This window comes from Artibeus jamaicensis, unplaced genomic scaffold (assembly GCF_021234435.1).
Source record: "Artibeus jamaicensis isolate MK-2021 breed Jamaican fruit bat unplaced genomic scaffold, CSHL_Jam_final contig_3214, whole genome shotgun sequence".
Classification (NCBI taxonomy): Eukaryota; Metazoa; Chordata; class Mammalia; order Chiroptera; family Phyllostomidae; genus Artibeus; species Artibeus jamaicensis.
Window position 1 is genome coordinate 359,951 of NW_026521760.1, and position 19,021 is coordinate 378,971.

The 19,021-nt window shown below is 37.8% G+C and overlaps 1 protein-coding gene across 2 annotated transcripts in view; it reads right to left on the minus strand.

Moving 5' to 3' along the window:
• Window positions 1-9,210: 9,210 nt before the first annotated feature.
• FAM172A (family with sequence similarity 172 member A) overlaps window positions 9,211-19,021 on the minus strand; it is a 412,801-nt gene continuing 402,990 nt past the window's right edge. For both annotated transcript variants that reach the window (XM_053663579.1, XM_037164133.2), the window contains one exon: window positions 9,211-12,224. In XM_053663579.1, coding sequence (XP_053519554.1) covers window positions 12,082-12,224 — 143 coding nt within the window. In that variant the 3' untranslated portion in view covers window positions 9,211-12,081. The remainder of the gene's footprint in view (window positions 12,225-19,021) is intronic.

The window sequence follows — 19,021 nt, forward strand, 5'->3', positions numbered from 1 at the left end:
AGGAAAACCTCTACATAGACATTTTACAAACACTTTAACAAAAGAGAGTTTAACTTGTTACTTGCTTTTAGGATTTAGAGAACCAATTTGTATAGATATGTTCCACCTTTGGGAAAATCAATAACACTCAGAGCTGAGTGGTTTGGAAACCTTTTGTCAAAACTTGACTGCTTTGGTGAGGAACCCCACAAAGTCTCTCTCTAGGTGTTAGGCTGAAACTAGCAGGCGCTGAAAACCTAAAGTGGAAAATTTACAACTTGATCAGCCTCAGCCACACACCAAAAAACCTGCTACTGGTGCAAACATATGTTCCAGATTAAGTTAAGCAAATGGCTCTCGTTTTCTCAGGGTTGAAAGTTGATCATGAAAATTCAAATTTGAGTGAGTTGTGCTTCCAGTGGATCAGCGGATCCTCAATGGCTTATAAATCCCTCCCAAGCCTTAACTCAAGAGATTTCACATATTTTATTAACTTCTTGAGAGCCTAGTTTAGAAGCTCCTGCAAATATAATCCTAGCAGGTATTACTTTTGGGGAACATGTAGTTTTGGGTAAGTTAAAAACTAGGCATGTTCTTCCCTCTACTATTAAACTGGTAGATAGCTAATGTGTAACTCAGTTGTTCAAATGCTTTGTCTATTTCTTCACAGACATACGTACTAACTTTAAAAAGCAGAAATTAAATGGTTGAATTTATTTTAAAGTTCCCTTAAAGTTTGGTTTGCTAGAGAAATAGGATATATATATATATATATATATATTACAGTATGAGATAAAATAAAGAAGTGTCCCCAAAGCCTCTAATTATATCGGGGAAAGTGTAAAATCATACTATTTTTTTTTAATGGGGGTAACTGTCCTTTGCAACCTCCCTGTGGCCATCCAGCCATTTCCCAACTCAATTATTTGAAGGAAAGTCTGGCTATTAAGATGTCTTATATGAAAGTTTAGAATTAACTCCTGAGTCTGCAAGAGAGCTAGCCCCCTGGGTAAGTTGCAGAGGATGGAGCAAGGCATCAGACACCTTTGGTCTCTCTCTACACAATTGCAGAGTCTGCAGTCCTTCCTTCTCTTACCTCCCTGTATCATCCTGCAGATTTCAACCAATACTGTCATGTTGAAATTTGGTAGTTATTGTTTACATATCTCCCTTTCCCAAGGGGTCTTGACAAGTGTTTAAGAGATTATTGATTTCCAAGAAACCAAATAAGAAGTCTGTTATTTTATAACACACTTTTAAAAAACTAAATATGCAGTGTATATTTGTCATTGACAGCCAAGAAAGAGACAAGGAAACTCATTTTAAAACATTTCAAAGGGGGAAATGGATAGAACCACTGCAATCTTCTAGAAAACTGAAGTTTGAATGAAAGAAAAAGCCTGACAAAAGGTGGGGAATTGCTGTCGATGCTGCAAAATGGTTGAAAGTTTCACTGAACACAGGCAGGCGGTAAACAAAGATTGTTGGAGATGCCCCTTTGGGGGATAGGGGACCTAATAAGTATCTCTCAATGTTTTGATTTTTAAAAAATGAACTTCTTTTACTTCTTCTCTGCATATTTTTCTCTGGCAAGGCGGCCCTGAAATACCCACCAAGGTCTGGGAAGTTCTGATTTACTTAGAATAGCCCAGAAAAGTCATTCTGGAACCATGTCAAGAATACATTTTCTTTTTAGTAAGAAATTCTTGATTATTTAAATAGAGATCTTAGCTACTCCATCTCTCAGGTTATAAGGAAAATCCTCAAATAAGAGATTCCCCCAAACTCTGAGGGAACAAATGTTAGGCACCCAGAAGTTCATTCAGTAAGTTCTACCTATTGCATCCTGCACAGCAACAATTCCCCAGCACAGTCAAAGAAAACTCCACCTCTTTCCGCGAACCTGATTCCCCCTCTTTTTTGCTCCTGAACCTCCGGGAGGTGAGAATGAAATACATCATTTATCCAAAGATGGAAACTCAGTTTATGGAACAAGTTCCTAAAAATTTTACCAGCAAAAGGCATGCAAATATTAGGTAGATATTTCAGTTGCGGGTTTGGATCCTGGGAGATGAACCCCAGTCAAGAATATATGAATTTCCAGGTGACTATTATTCAACAGGTCCCCTTTGCCAAACTGCCTCGAAATTATTTCTCCCCAGTTTTTGTAGGAGGGTAGTGCTGCTAGTTTAAACGGCTCCCGCCATGGCCGAGTTTCTCTTGCAGTACGGGCTTGGCTTACTATATGGGCTAAAAAACTGTTGTGACCACAAGAATGACCAAATTATGGGGAAAAATTATCTTTGGGGAAAAAGTCAGCAGTGACTCTGCACAGTAAAAAGGGGGCAAAAACTTTGTGTAAGCATCATTGTAGGAGAAAGATTAAATTGTTAACCTGTGAAGTATTTAGTAAAATGGTTGTATAATATGTTTTAAGATCTATAATACAATATTTTGAAGCTAAATTGCTAAACTAAGGAAACACGAAAATATTTCATTGTAATATGCCAAATCAAGAATAATTTTATCCTAAAATTGTTATAGCCCATATTACCATACAAAAGCAATTTTGAAATCGGTTTATTAAGGCTAGTTCATAGGAAAGAAACCCCTTAATTTATGATACTAGGGCTCTTTCTCTTTTTTCACTTTCCCGAGGCTTTCTTGTAAAGTTTGGATTAAGTTGGTTTGAAACTATTTTTGTACAATTGATATTGAGTGGAAATTTGTTTCTGGCCATCTCACCTGCACTAAACGTAATATGTCCGTCTTCAAAGTCAGTTGCAGAGAGTAGATGACTAGAATAGGGGTCCAGTGAGAGGGAACAGATTTCACCCAAAGCTCAAAAGTTAGGCGAGTTTCAGCAAAGTAAGGTGTGACTTGAAAGCTTTAAAACTAGTCTTGTCTGAGGAATGGAGACTTAAATGTTTCCAGGGAGACCATGAAGTGAAAAAGATGCCACACGGCAGTGATCCTCTTTTACTGTACTTCGCTTAGCACAACGGTTAAAAAGAAAGCCGCGCAGGGAGACGCGTGGAAATTTGGAGGCTAGAGTGGAGGTCTGCAAGTAGAAGAGGTGGCGGTGGGGACTGAGCCAGACGGCCCCCTCTTTAGTGCTGTCAGATAAGTTGCTGCCAGGCTTTTTAGCGGCAGCCCGCCGGCTCCCGCTGCACAGCTCCCTCCCTGGGGGAGGTAATTAACCGGTACCTGGGCGCACAGCCCTATCAGACAGCTCTGGCCCCTAGCAACGCTGGGGGATCAGGGGTCGGGTGGGTCTGGACGTCCATCTCCTGGAACACAGGTCTCCCGTGGCTGAGATCATCAGCCCAGGGAGAACGTGCTCATAATACAGACCGCTTAAACTGGAGCCAGTAGAGATTTCGCCAGCTACGAAGTGGTGTGAAAAGTTGGCCAAAGAAAGTTGTGGTGGTAAGACTTTTTCCACAAAAATGACGGAGAGTGGCGCTGCTTTCATCATAAAAGTAGATGCAAATTCGGGGAGCACGCAAATGGCGTGTCAACTCTGGGGCACTGTTAACCCCGGGCTTGCAGCGAGCACACCACCACCCGCAAAGTGCACACTTAATAACCCATTGTCACTGTGGGTCCAGATCCTAAGATTTCAAGAGCTAGTGTCCTATGGTTAGCAGTGGTGGGAGAGAGCAATCAGGCGATGGCCAGACTTCGGGGTTCTGGAGAGGGGAGAGGGAAGGGGGCGCGCTGAGCGCTGTCCATGGTGCTGGGGAGAACGTGGCTTCATTTCACTGTAACCAGAGCTCAGGTGTGGAGGGGGGAAGAGAAACCAACTCCTGCGGTTGAGAATTTTTTTTTCTCCCCGCGAATGTGGAAAATACGCACGTGGATATACGGTTTAAGCTGTGCTCTTGGAGGGTTCTACTCCATTTCTCAGCCTGTACTGCTTAGGCAGACAACAGCATTACCTGCTCATTTATAGGATGGTTTCTTCCTTAAAGTGTTCTGTTTTTTCAAAGCAACAGATCCATAAATTCTTGATGTAAAAGAGCAAGGGAGAAAGAAAGAGGTGATGTGAGCCCTTAACCGTATCCAAAGGCACTTAGCTATTTCCATATCTGATAGGATATAAAAGCATAGCATAACTTGGCATGTGTTTATTAAGAAAGTATTAAAACTATATAGACTCAATTTTATTTAACTAATTCTCTAAACCCCTTGTTGGTCAAATGCTGCAATTGTATTTTTTCCAGCAAGAATTAAAGGAGCGATTTACCTATTGTGTGTGCGTAAATTCGAAATGGCTAAGACTTCATCGTAAGTTCTAAAATGCTACTCTAACAACAACCTATAAAAAATATTTTGATTTCTTAAAAGACAGGTGACCAGAAACAAAGCAGGATACAGACAGAAATTATTTCAGAATTTGGATAAAGAACTAAATAGAAACATAGCCCACCTAGTGTATGAATCACTTTAAAAATATTTTACACACATGTAAAAAACATGCTTTTACAAAAGTGTGTGTATATATACATATATTACATGTGACAAAATTTCAGGTAGGTAGTATGTTTGGTTAAACCTGAAATGTGAAAGACAGAAAAAATTATCTTAATCATATTAATCATGAAAATTTTAGCCTTGGTAACTTGTGTCTATGTGACAATGAAGAAGGGAAAGGACAAGAATTCAAACAGCTGACACAATGATCAGCAGCAACTGACAGCGCCTCATATGATATTTGATATCAAGCACTAGATCAATATTTGTGAGATCAATGCAATTTTAATAAATTTCTTTCAAAACAGTATGAAAGCCAAATTGTGACACTCTGTGCTAGGGTTTATAAAGCTGGTTATTCCAGGGGATAATATTAAGTAATTTACTGAGGCAAAGCAAAAGCAAAAAAGAAATTTAACAAAACACACAACCTCCCCCCAAAACCAACAAAATCCAAAACCACCATAGCAATCTATTACTATTTCTTGAGTCGATAACTCCTGATTATCTAAGTACTCAGGAAACATATAACCATTTATTGAGAAAAAACTTTCATTTATAATTAAAAACAATGAAAATAGACCTTTGGAAAAATTATTTGGAGGTACATGAAAATGAACTGGATTAGAGATACCTTTTTTCAGATACAATGTGTTTACATGGCACTTGAGCCAAAGGAAATGAAAATGATAAAAAGAGAAAACCCAGGCCTTTCTGATATAGGGTCAATCCCTTCATGTGTGGAATTTGGTGGGAAATAACAGATTTTTCTGTGTCCCAGGAACAGTAGAAAACTGAGAGCCTTATTTGAAATTCCCAGCCAGGTTCTCACAAAGGTTAAATACAGAAAAGAGATTAGGTATACATATTATCTATTACTTTCCTTTTAATAGTTTATACCTTAAAAAATAAAAGGCAGATTCATCTAACTCAGAGGCACATAGGTCCTCAATCTATAAACTTTAAAACAGTAATCTAGGAGGGTTTTACTGTTTATTTTGTCTTTATTGCTCAGTCAGACAGTACTAGCATTAATTCATTTGCTCACCACTCATTTTGTTTGATAAAAATGCTAACTTTGTATTTATTTGTTTTTACAGATTCAATTTTGAGAAGTTTTCACCAAGAAGAATCCAAGGTCTTCAGTCCAAACAGCAGTTTCTGGGGAGGTAGACGATGGGGGTGGCCTAAGGGGGAGTATGACTGACCAGGTGAACATTTCAGTAAGAAGGTGAGATGGGGTGACATTGGACAGTGTCCCTGAGAGGCAGATGTTCACGTTTCTAGACTAAAAGAGGAAAACATGTCTTTCATTTGTGATTCAACTTAAATTAAAAACTTGAGAGAATTGATTTTTTCACTTGAAATGTTTTAGGAAATTTGCTACCTGATCTAAAGAATCTTATCCTTCTTCAAGATAGAGAATAAAGTATTTCAAAATAATGCAATTCTTCAACTTTTCCCCTCAAAGTTTTTTTTTCTAGTATTTTTCTTGATGACAGTATAATGTCTGATAAGGAAACTGTTAATATACTATCACAAACAGATAATTTCAAATGAAAGGCATTATATGCTTTTAAATGAAACTCATACCTAGGTCCATGTAAAGTAGAATTAAATCATGCACCTAGCATATTCCTCAACAGCCTAAGTAAAGCCATACTTTCCAGGATTTTAATAACTTTACAACAAACAGTCACTCTCTGTGTGTGTCTTGATGCTCCATTGTATATCAAGTCTGGCAGATTGCCTACAAACTAAAGACACCAACAGTTTAAATCAATTTCTTTGAATGAAATAAAGCCACTTTACACACAAATACACATGAGATACAAAGAGAATTTACTGATGCAAATGAACTTCAGGCATTAAAATATTTATTTCAATGCCTTGCAGAATTTGAACATGAAAAATTGACTTAAGAGAAAATACGTTTACAAACAACCCTGGTGATCAATGTTGAGTACCTACTATGTTACGGGCACTGAAAAGACAAGCATATACTGTATATATTGTCTATTTCTGGCAAAATGAGCATACGTACCTCATGGGTGAATATGTATATGTGTGTGTGTGTGTGTGTGTGTGTGTACACACACACACACACATATACAAATTTTTCTATTTGGCCTTTAAACAAACAAAAAATAACCCCTGAGTTATTTCAAAGAAAGAAATGAACTTTATATTTAATGGTAGTTAATTCAGAGTTAATTTTGACTCATCATAATTTGACTAATAATTTTCTTCCTCATAGTATGAAGGACAGACAGCACTTTAAAAGTTTAGTATTCTAAAAATGCTGGCCCTCTTAAGACACTTTGAAGTAATGCTAGTGAGTCTAAGATCCAGATCTACATGTTAATCTCTAGTTTTGCCTTCAAACAGAATTCAGTTACAAAGAACTTGGAAAGATTTTGAATCTATTCAGGAGAGAAAAACTCTTTAATTTTCTGAGGAGTAAAAACTCCCCAAGAAACTTCATATAGCTTCTTAGATTTTGCTTAGCATACGTGATAAAACATTGATTGTTGCAGTTTGGTGACCCATGAAATTTGGGGGTTAGTTTTCTCTTCAGACCAGAGCATATAATTATGCAAATAAAGAGCTGTCACTGATCTAGTGAAATACTCACAAACACATGCACTCTGAAATTGGACAGAAAAGTGAAAATGCTTGGTGATGTGATGGTGCCATGGTTTGTTTTCCTGCCAAGTTTCCATCCAAGTTCATTATTCAAATTGTAAACTTTAAAAAGAGACATATTCTTAGGGTGTTGTTTGTCTTTTCATTTCAGATTCTTTGTATTGGTACTGCAGGCTGGCTACAAAGTACAGTTCGACATTATTTTACCTATGACGGTCTCCCATATTACCCGATGTAATAGCCAAGGGAGTAAAAGCTGAATGATCTGGAAAGTTGCAGGACCTCTCTAGATTTCTTCCTAGAAATACGTTTCATGTCTGTTTCAAATAGAACTTAACTCCAAAAATATAAAAATATCGTGAAAGATTTTTGACAAATCTCAAGGTGAAGGAATGGGAAAAGTGGCTTGGAAGGCCTCATAGGTTAAGTCGAATTTCCATTTTCAAGCTTTTTACATTCAAAGGGAAAATACTGCTCACTGCATGATATCCACTTAATGGTCAAACTTTGAGAACAATTTTCTCCTATCTAGCAATTAAAGCTCACTATATAATGTTTGGTGACTTTAACCTTTAAGGTTCATTTACAATTACCACTCCTCTAAAACCTCTGTGCTAAGAATTAACAAGAGTTCTTCAATCTAACCATGCTCTTTGGCATCGAGGTCTCCCGATTCCAGTTACCATCGCACAGGCCGGTGCATAATTTCAGATGTCATGGAGAGTCCCACTGATGAAATCTGAGGAGGCTCATGTCAGACCACTGACTGCTAAAGACATCACTACATGAAAGATCAGTGGTGTGAAACTTTAAAAACATGGATCCAAATGAATCAATTAAATCAACATTCATCCCTCCTAAGTGTGAGGTTTAAAACTATCATTGTTGCTTTTTTTTTAACCCTACATAGATTTGGAGATAAATGCTGGAATGCTTTGATGGCTACTTCTATTCTTGAATTTCCGTTGATCGACTTTGTGCTATTTCTCTCTTTTCAACATCTTCCACTTGGTGTACATTCTTTACTCTTAGTACAGTGCATGACAGTTGCAATGCTTTAAATCTAAAACCGTCTAACAAAGCTGACGCTTTAGGTAGGGTAGCTTTAAGCTCTGTGAAGTGTTGATTAAAAACCCTTTCCCAGACTCAAACTGATCTTTTTGGAGATTAATAGAATATTAGATAAAAGGAAGACCAACAATTCAAGAGACTCCCACTCGGTCACTCTATACAAGGAAGGAAGGAAGGAAAGTATTCAATTTTTGAAAGGGAGTACCTCCTGGAGTCTTTTATTTTATATTATTACAGCCCCTAATAAGTAATCATAAAATAACCACCACTATTGTCCCCTCCCTTTTTGTGGCCACCCATATTTCAAAGATGAGAATGTCTCACATTTATTTAAAGACCTTTTTTTCCTCTATAGAGGCACAGGGAAAGTTTTGGAGAAATTTTTAGACTTTCTGTAACAGTAATCTTTCTTAATGAACCAGGGTTATGGACACCAAAAGGAACCTGTTAGTTTACAGTTACAAACTATGATTACGATAAGAGACACACATGTGTTTGGATCGAAACTCCAGATAATCCAGAGAAACATAAAACAAATCTAACTTATTAGCACTGATAATATAGTTAACATATTTTGTCACATTCTCAGAGGAGTTACAAATTTTAAAGAAGGAAAAGCTATAAAATAATTGTAAGATATTTTCAGATTAGACTTTGTAATACATCAGGGACTTATATAGGGATTTGGGAACAATTTAATCTCAGCAGACTCTATTTGGAAAACACAGTTGTTTACTATACAGTACAGCATATTTTTTAATAAAATGATAATTTAACAATGGATTCAAATTTTCTTGTAGCTATTTTATATATTAAAAACAAATATATTAAAATGGTAGCTTTGTGAAAGGTTCAATCAAAACAGTGACTCAGCTAGAGTTAGGGTATTGCTTTACAGCAACAATAATAGTTAATAATAAGCAACTAAAGGTTTAAAATATTGATGAATGATATCTTATCATTCTTTTTAAGTTTCTGCTTTTATTAACATTTATACATGAGTAAATGAGCCTCTGAATAAGAACCACACACTACTGCTTGTTGGGAAAATTGTTTTTATTTTAAAATGATAAACAGAAATATATAATATATAGGAAACTCCTGTGCTTTACTTTTACATTTTTTGGTATAAACAATAATGTAATCCAGGTTGAAGCACAAGGCAGAAACGAGAACAATTATCACAAGTAGATTCTCCTGCCCTCCCCCCGACTCCGCCCTCAGACATCCATAAAAACTTTCAATGGCTGCATGGTTAGGTACCTTTACAATGCTCCAAAGCCAATACCTGGCTTTTCAGTTTTAACAGGATGATTTTGAATCTTAGATTTAGCAACAATTCTTTGCTCCCCATTCCACTTGCTCGAGCATATAATTAAAAAGAAAGCCCACATCCTAACTTTAGACCTCTACTCTTCTAAAAACTTGTCTAAAGAAACCAAATTAGGGAGAAGATCAGAGCAAAAATATGAACCCTTGTCGCTTCCAAACAGGCAGGCTTCCACCAACTGATCACTGTTACTCCAGGAAAATTGAGGTGAAGGACAGTATTACATTTACATCAACAGACCCATAATCAACAGGTTAAAAAAACCTCCTACATTACAAGGAATCTTATCAGTTACCAGTTGGAGGTCTGGGATGGTTTGCCTAGTTCTCTCCGGGCGGCTACAGCTCAGATCCACAAGTAGAAATTACATTTACACAACTTAAGTTTGCAAATAGCCCTACAGATAGTTAAATAAGGCCTAACAACCCAGTGGTTTTAAAGTATTAAAGGCAATTTAACAGTGATTTATTCTAGTTAAAAGTAAATTTTTTTAAAGAGATGTGAGAAAATCTAGGAGAAGGAATAGGAATAATTTGATTTATAAGCTGAGCATATTTCCTTTGCTCTAATTCAGCTGCAGAAGCGTCACAAATTTAGCATTGTACAAGCACTGTTCTTTTTAAAACAACAAAATTACTTTCCTGTGAACACTGTCCTGTACTGAAAACACCACACGGTTTATAACACTTTGAAAAATATATTCAATCTACATCAATTCTCAAATCCTATCAGTGGAAGTTACCATTAGCTCATACAGTTAGTTCATCATTACTTCTGAAATAGAAAAGATTGCAGAACAAGGGGCTTGACATTGTTGGAGTTACACATTTTAAGCTATCCAGAAGCTGAACAATATGTTTTGAGTTTTCCTCCTATGTTGTTTCTGCTATAACATAGAAAGATGTGCATTACAACCATTGAAAAAAGATCATTTGAATTTGCTATTATTAAAACTCTAAGAACTAATTAACGTACTTGTATACAAACAAAGATATTGTCAGTGTTAAAACTTGCTGAAATCTGTTCATAATATAAAAACATTTTATCCATGAGGTGGTTATTTTGTAATTTTTTTCTGAGGAGTCAGACAGTTCTAAGTCATTTTGGGTACATTTTATCATGTCCTCAAATAAGGCAGGTATATTGTTGAATATACTTGGAAAAAAGGTTGAATATTAAATTCAGATACTTAACTATTAGAAACAGAATATTCAGTGGGTAATTAAATTCTTCAAGTAATTAAAAATGATAATGTTGAGATTTAATATTTGAATGTAAAAATCAGCAAAATCTTATTATACCTCTAACATTTCACAGTGTTGGGCAGATCTTAGCTAGATTAAAATACTTAATAATTGAAACTGTAGGGCAAAACCCTACAGAGGAAGTGGACTACAAACAATTGCTATTGGATTGAGGAGAAATCTTTCATATCAGGTCTTTCCCTTTCTGTTGCAGCAGAAAACTAAAAGAATTATTTTAGCTCCACTTAGCCTTTCAGAAGGAAAAGGTTCAAGAATACACAGGTTCATTTTCTTGATAACGATTAAAAATCCTGTCCTTGAAAGGATCTAACTCCATGAAAGATCAGAACAGATCATTCCAGTTAGGATTAACAACAAAAACAAACTTTCTCCACATTAGGATTTAAAAAGCAAAATTTAATTATGCTACCTAAATTACAATGCCACTCAATATACATTATATATTGAGAGTCAATTCTAATGATAAAATTAGAAACTCCACTGAAAAGGGGGCTTTCACACATATACTTAAAAGATTTTGTTCATCATTATGTTTTGTTTTAAATATCTTGTGAAATTAGAAACTTGTGTAACAAAATGTCACTTCAACTAGCAAGGACTTTTAGCGGTAATGTGCATTGGTACTTCATAGCTTTTTTATGCAAAGTTTTCCTTCTGGTCTGGAAATGAAAATAGATCGTTAGGAGAGAACAATTTGCGCTCCCAAAACTACATAGTACAATCACAGCATTCATGTTCTGAATTTAAATTTGGCTTTTCTGGGTGTGTGTGTGGGGCATTCTTAAAAAAAAAATAAAAGAAGCATAAGACGCTCTCGGTGAGCAACTGAAAGGGGAAGTTTGAAGTCTACACTAAAAGTTTGCTTCAGTTTGGAGAGGAGAGGGCGAAAAAATGGACGTGATTAAGGGGGGCTGTGGCCGGGGGTGGGAGCCAGCGGATGCGCGGCAGCGGGCGGTAGGACCGCGCAGACGCCGCTCGCCCCGCAGCGCCCGCGCCGCTCGGTCCGGGCAATTAAAGGCGCGCAGGCCGCGCTGGGCAGGGCGCTGTCAGCCTTAATCTGAGGGCTGACGGGCAGCGCGAAGCTCGGCGCGGCCCGCAGGAAGCACGACCAGTGAACCCATATTGCTTTGACAGTTGCACTCATCTAGAAATAATGCAAAACGCTATTTAGATGTATATATCACGACCCTGTGCTCTAGGAAGAAAACAATCTAATGAGCGGCCGGGAGTCTGCTCGCTGACAGGAGCCGTGAGGAGCGGGGTGGCCGCTCGAGCGCGTCCCGGTGCCCCCTCCCGGTCTCGCTCGCTCTCCTCTTACAGCTCCTCGTGCTTGAGGCGGTGCGAGCGCCGCGTGAGGGCCGGTTTAAGGGAGTTAGTCTTGGCTTCAGAGGCTTCCGCAAAGAACTTGAAAATAGACGGGAAGCTCTTCCAGGAAGTGAGCTCGTGACGGTCGGTGCCTGCAGAAAAACACAGATTCCGTTAGGAGGGGCCTCGCTCCCGAGCGCCTGAGGTGGGGTGGCGACCGCCAGGCCGAGCCCCTGCGCGGCGGCCGCACTCCGCCCCCGGAGCCCACCCGTACCTGCCGTTCCGTTCCGTGTGGCCCCGGGGCTCGGAGGAGAGCTGGCGTCCGCCAAATGCGCGTTTGCGGCCTCCGGGGCGACGATCCGGAGCCCTCCGCAGGCTCCCGCCTCAGCCCCATCGGGTCCCCAGCGCCAGGACCCGGCGGGGACGTCCCTGCGGGTCGCCCGGGAGCAGCCCAGCGGCGCCCCCCACCCGCCAGGGGCCTCAGCCCCTCCGGGCCAATAGAGGCTCGTGGCAGGAAGGGCCACTCCCATCCCCGCCTCGAAACCACCCACTTCCCCAGGCTCCCCGCGCGCGGGGATTGGTCTCCCCCGTGCGCGGAATCCGGCTTCTGCACCCACTCCGGAGCATCAGCGGGAGAAAAAAACAAGTCCTATTTTTCTTGCCTCTCCAGATAGCGTGCTGTTAGAATTGCCTCAGCGAGGCCTCTGAGACCACACTGTACAGGATGCTTAGAGAAGGACCAGAGACGAAAGTGTCCCAGCAGCTACTTAAAAACAAAAACAAAAACAACCTTCCAACAGATTTTAGGGGGCAGTTTTTGAAAAGCTAAGAAAAAAATGTTTCAAAGCAGTGATTATTAAAAGAGCGTCTAGACTTCCTATTTTGTCAGGAGAAATTCAACTTACAAAACGCAGGCTTAGTTGTTAATTTATGGGGTTATTTTATTTTACCACAGCTTCTCTCTGTGGTTTCAATTTAATGCTAACCATACAGTATCTTCCAAATCCAATCCACTTCGATTTTAACAGGCAAAAAATAACATTGATGTATACATAACAGATGAGGGCATTACTTTGCTTTTGATTCCTTGAGATAGTTTATATCATTTTACCAGTAGATTCACAACTAAACAATTTTTAATTTAAAAAATAAAGGTAATTACTAAGACTCTCCCATAGAAATAATGAGTAACTTTAAGACACTTGAAATCTCTTCCTACATCACCCAATTATGCAGAAAGATACTGCCTGGAAGTCTCCAGATTCAGGGCCTCTGTCTGATACTTTAACATTGTTAATGATAATTCTTTAGTCTGTAATAGTAGGTCATTGCTATGGTTACTCTACAATGGTGCAACACTTTGCTTTCCCCTTCAGCTATTCGCTGAGACCTGGTAACCACATTTGTTGCCTAGCAACAGTTTTGTGACAGTATCACAATTTAGGAGTTACAACAATAAGGATGCTATGGCTGCGGTCGACCAGAGAGAGCAGAAAGCTACAGTCTATGCATGTGACTGAGCTGTGGGAGCTGGCCCTACCAGAGAACCCCTCTCTTTACAGGTGCCCTCACAAGGATGCTCTCTATCCTCTTCTCTGCAGAATGGCTTTGCAAACCAGCGTTTGAAACTAACACCCAATACTGAAGTCATATCCTTGAGAAATATCTGCCAACATTACTGCATTCAGGCTTAAAAATGAGGTCATTTCTCTATTTGCTTACTCATTTTAGGCAAAATTCAATGCCACTTGATGGGAGAGAGAGATGAGCGTGAAGTTTATCCTGGCAAATCCTAAAGTGACTGACTGGATTTTGACAAGTCTTCTAATTCCTGAGGAAAGAAATTACACATATGCCTGTCTGCATCAATAGGTGTGTAAATTTCAAGTTTTTAAAAATATATGTAACATCCAGATATTTATTATAATTTTGAATTTGGAGGCATTTATATTCTCCAAACCCAAGTGAGCAGTTCTACACATGTTCAGACATAAACTTTAAATAATATTTTGTGGGTATATCTAGAAGGGAGCCCAGTTTCTGGGTAGGTTAATGAAATGCCTGTCCCTATTTCTGTAGTGCTTGCAACTCTAGTTTCATTTCAACAATAACTACTAATTGCATTTACAATGCTAAAATATTTTTTCAATATTTTAAAAAAGATTTATTTATTTATTTTTAGAGAGAGGGGACGGGAAGGAGAATGAGAGGGAATGAAACATCAATGTGTGGCTGCCCCCTCACTGGGGACCTGGCCCACAACCCAGGCATGTTCCCCAACTGGGAATCAAACCAACAACCCCTTGGTTTGCAGGCCTCTGCTGAGTCCACTGAGCTATACCAACCAGGGCTATAATGATAAAATATTTTAAAATCAATTGTATTTCTTCTTTTTGAAAGACTATTCTCAGATGCATACTACCTGGCAATCCCCAAACACAGTAAGAAAAAAAGGTGTTAATTGTCTCTTTTCCTTCTCATTTCCCATGCTTCCAGGCTCATTTGGCATTCCCTCCACAGTGATCACACTTAACACTTAGTAGTGTTACCAAGACTATGATCAATTTGTGAGCTTTCTCAGGGAACTCTTCTCATAATTCCTCCCGCCCCTTGAAAACCAATTCAGTCTATGAATCTAAAGGGACCCAAGGAGTCAACGGTCTGAAGCATTTTTAACTCCTTTATTATCTTTTTTTCCTTTTCTGGTGACAATCTTTTTGAAGGATGAACAAATTTCCCTAGTGATAAAATCACTACAAAGGCTTTTTAGTTTTAGCTTATGATTACTCTCTGCTTGATTAGCCCTTGGCTGAAAATACCAAAGTCCCTGAGATAACTAAGTATCTGCACTGGTTCTCAACATTTACCCTTGTAATTTAAGAGTATAAATAATGAGAATGTGTGCTTTGTCAGAGGAAGGAAAATTGCTAGGAATAAAGGTTATAAGCAAGGTGTGTTAGAAACTGAATTACAGAGAATGGGATGGAGGGAAAATCCTCCTTAAACCAAGGAGTGTCAACATAAATATTTTATAGAAAAATAGCTTTCTATTTTATATATTTTAAAGTAGATTTTTAATAAATTTAAAATAGCACTTGGAAGGTAGGTAATTGCATGTCCATCTGGGGCTGAATATACACATTTTAAGAACATGTTTGGAGACCATTTTCAAAAATTTAGGACCAAAGTTCAATTAAAATATTTACAAGTTAATACAAATACCTAGCCACAGCAATGCCTAGAGACTGAAAACTTTTCAAGAGAAGCTTTCTAGTATTAAAAACATACAACACTGCAGGGAAAACTACCAGGACACAAACACTGGGGCATTATATTATTCATAAAATGACATAAAAAGGAAAAGTTTAGGTAGATCAAAAAAGCAGTCACTTATCAATAAGCTGCAATGACATGTAGGTGACATGGAAACTATTCCATTTGGCATCAACTGTGCTATTTGAAAGAGACAGACATGGTTTGATAGTGCTTGGTCTTTGCTCTACCGTAACTCTATCCTGATCTGAAGCTCCTCTTTTTAGGGATTATGAACTTCTTTCCACTTTTCAAACCACCATTTTGCTAACATAGAGAGGTTCCCACAATGTAGGGTTTTGCATATTAAATACCTGCCATGTTCTCAGGGAATGACTTTTTGTATCCTTTTGGATTGAAAGCCTTGTTCTTAATGGATAAGTTACCTCTGGGGCACATTCAGTTTCCTAATCCATAAAATCAAATCAGTATTAAAATAAAATGTACAGGATCTTAGTTCCTTGTTACAAAAATGTGTCTTTGCTCAGTTTCAATCAGTGGTTCTTAATGGGCATTGTAGTGGCCTCTAGGGCATTTTGGAAATTTGCAGGGATATTTTTGATGGTCAAGATGATTGGAAGGAGTTATTAGCATTTACTGGGAGGAGGAGGCCTGGGATGGTGGACACCCTGCAGTTTGCAGGGCAGTACAGCACTACGAATTGTTCTGTACCAGACATAGATTTTAAATGTTCCACCAGCTATGCATACCTGAAAAAAAACCCTATGTATAATTACATGGGCTTAGAATTTAGATCTGTTTAACAAATAATCTTGAAGTATTTTTGGCATGATTTTTCTAGTAACCCAACTGTAATATAAATTGAAGGGATTTTGTACTTTATGTTGTTCAGAATATTACCCAAAGTGGTTTACCATATGATAAAATCTCATCATGGATGGCATCGCTGCCCGTCATACTTGAGTTGCCAGTAAACACACCTGCCTTTGTAGCTGTTGAATTCATGGTGATTCTATGTACAGGACCAAGTATCTCATTACTATATTATGCCTTCTCGTATTGATTTCATGAGCATTTTAAATATTGATATGCATATTAGTTTTATTATGAGTTGCTTCTCCTTTATTATTTTTATGTGTTAACTGATCATTACAATAATTTAGCAACTGTATTAGTAGATAGGTTATGTTATCTTTAGATTTTATTTCAGGGTAGTAAAAGCAATGCGTAATATTTGTTGTAATAGGAGCTATATAGATAATCAGGGGTCAACTTAAATAAAAGTGAAGTTAATTCTTTTTTATTACATTAGAGCTTAATTTCCCCTATAATCTGACTCCTACTCTATCTTTTATGCTTATACAGACAATAAAATGCCTTTTATTTCTCTTAATGTTTCTTCCAAAAATACAATTTGTTAATGATGTGATTCATTGTGAAATAATCAAAAAGTAGGGGACAGGGGACCTTTCAATTAAAATACTATACTGAATATTTATTTATCACTTGTTTTTAAAAAATGAAATGTAGCAATTTTCAAAGCAGTGAAGATAGCACAAATGGTCAAAAGAATTAGAAACTTTAAGTGTAAAGGATGAGACTATGAATCATATAAGAAAGATCAAATTGCTAAAACATTTCATTTCTTTTCCCAAAAGACTATATATTTAAGAAAAAATGTCTTATAATGGTACTGAGAAAGAAGGAACTTACATTTATGTAATAGCATTTAGAAATTAAACAAAAATGGTTGGAAATAGCACTGAGAGTGGAATTCTTAAAGAGTAGGATAAGAGAGAAGAAAAGATTGCTGTATCTCCAGGCTTGTCTATTCCCCTTCTTCCTGTGATGACGGCAATCCAAGTGTTTCTCCCAAGTTTGCTTTGTCCACACTCTTCTTCGCTTGGTCTGAGTACTTATACTTTTTTTTTTCCTGGAGAGGGCAAAAACCATGCCAAAATATGCTACTGAGTTAGCAGCCAAACTCCTGATGTGTTTACTTTGGCAAATGTAGACTATCTGAAGCTGTACCTCATTTTATGTAGTAGATGTCTTAAAAAGTTATATGTAAATGTAATTTCTGTAAGTAGAATATTTTTAAAGGAAGAAGTAGGTTATTTACTTCTTCAATTAATCGTTTAACAAACTGGAGAATTCTCTGAGAAAAAATATCACTTTTAAGTGATATTACACACACTTACACACACACACACAATTTGTTAAGAGATTAGGCTTACCAGTATAATATGATGGACAATCTAAGTAAGTTCTCATCAAAGAGATAATTTAGAAGAATTTCTTGGTCAGCCATTTACTATTCTAATTATTGCTGGTCACCTTATATTTTCATGGTCCTAGACCAAAAGGTCATGGAATAATTTCTACAATCTATGCATAACTTACATTTTAGGGTCTGGTTCAGAATAGGGAATATGACTATTCACAAAGTTACCTTTGAATATAAAGTATCATTTTATTTATTTACTTTTAGAGAGAGGGGAAGGGAGGGAGAAAGAGAGAAAGAAAAACATCAATGTGCGCTAGACATATCAATCACTACCTCCCACATGCTCCCAACTGGGGATGTGGCCTGCAACCCAGGCATGAGCCCTGATAGAACCAGCAACCTTTCGGTTCACAGGCTGGTGCTCAATCCTCTCAGCCACGCCAGCCTGGGCTGAAGTATCATTTTAATATTTTTTTTCAGGGGGAAAAACTAGCATGTGCCCCTACCCTCTCACTGACAACCCTCTATCCCCTCACAACAAAGGCATTCGTTTTTAAAACAAAAGGGAAGGAATGCATTTAGTAAGTTTCCTATGATAAAAGGTACGAGGAAAAAAACATAGAAGGACATGAAACATTAATATTAACAGGATAATATGTCTATGATATTTTCAAAGTGACAAGGCTTAATTTAAAAAATTGATCATTAACAAGAAAAAGAAATATGGGCAACTAGGAAATAATGAAGACCTTGTCAATATAGCTATGTTGATAATAACAGGTAAGGGAACTCTTGAGAAAATCTAATATATAAAAATCAGGAGGTCTGTAATATGCATTATTGAGTCCCAGTGGGATGAGTAATGAATTTATGAGCTCACCAGCAGTTATTTTTAGACGTTATAAAGAATTACAGAAATACCAGAGCACTGAAAAATAATGTGCCTTCTAAAAACATATTACTAAATTTCATGTTCAAATGAATTCTAAAGCTTCTAAGGAAAACATCATTTAAAAAAATCAAACCTATATATGAACCATGGAGGGTGCTTAATAGAGACTTTCCAGGTTAGAAGGCACAACTGTGGGTGGGACTCAGCCACACTGGGTGACTGGTAATAAATGAAGTGGGGTAGGGTGTTCATTGAGACTGAGTAAGGAAAACACCAAGAGTAGGTCAGTATACATGCTGCATTACCCCCTTAAATTACCTGTGTAAGATACGGGCAAGTCCCTTTCCATCCTTAACACTGTTGCAAACTGTTTAAAGTTGAAATTGTGTTGAGACCCTAAAGGTAAGACATCAAGCTTGACCAGAGATAAGAGATAGGCTGAAACAAAGACATAAAATCACTGGTAGAAACTTTTGGGTCATTTGAGGCTTCTGCGGCAGCCTATGCTTTCCTTCTGCTTTTTTTCTCTCATCTAAGGAAGAGGGTTGTGGGGCAGA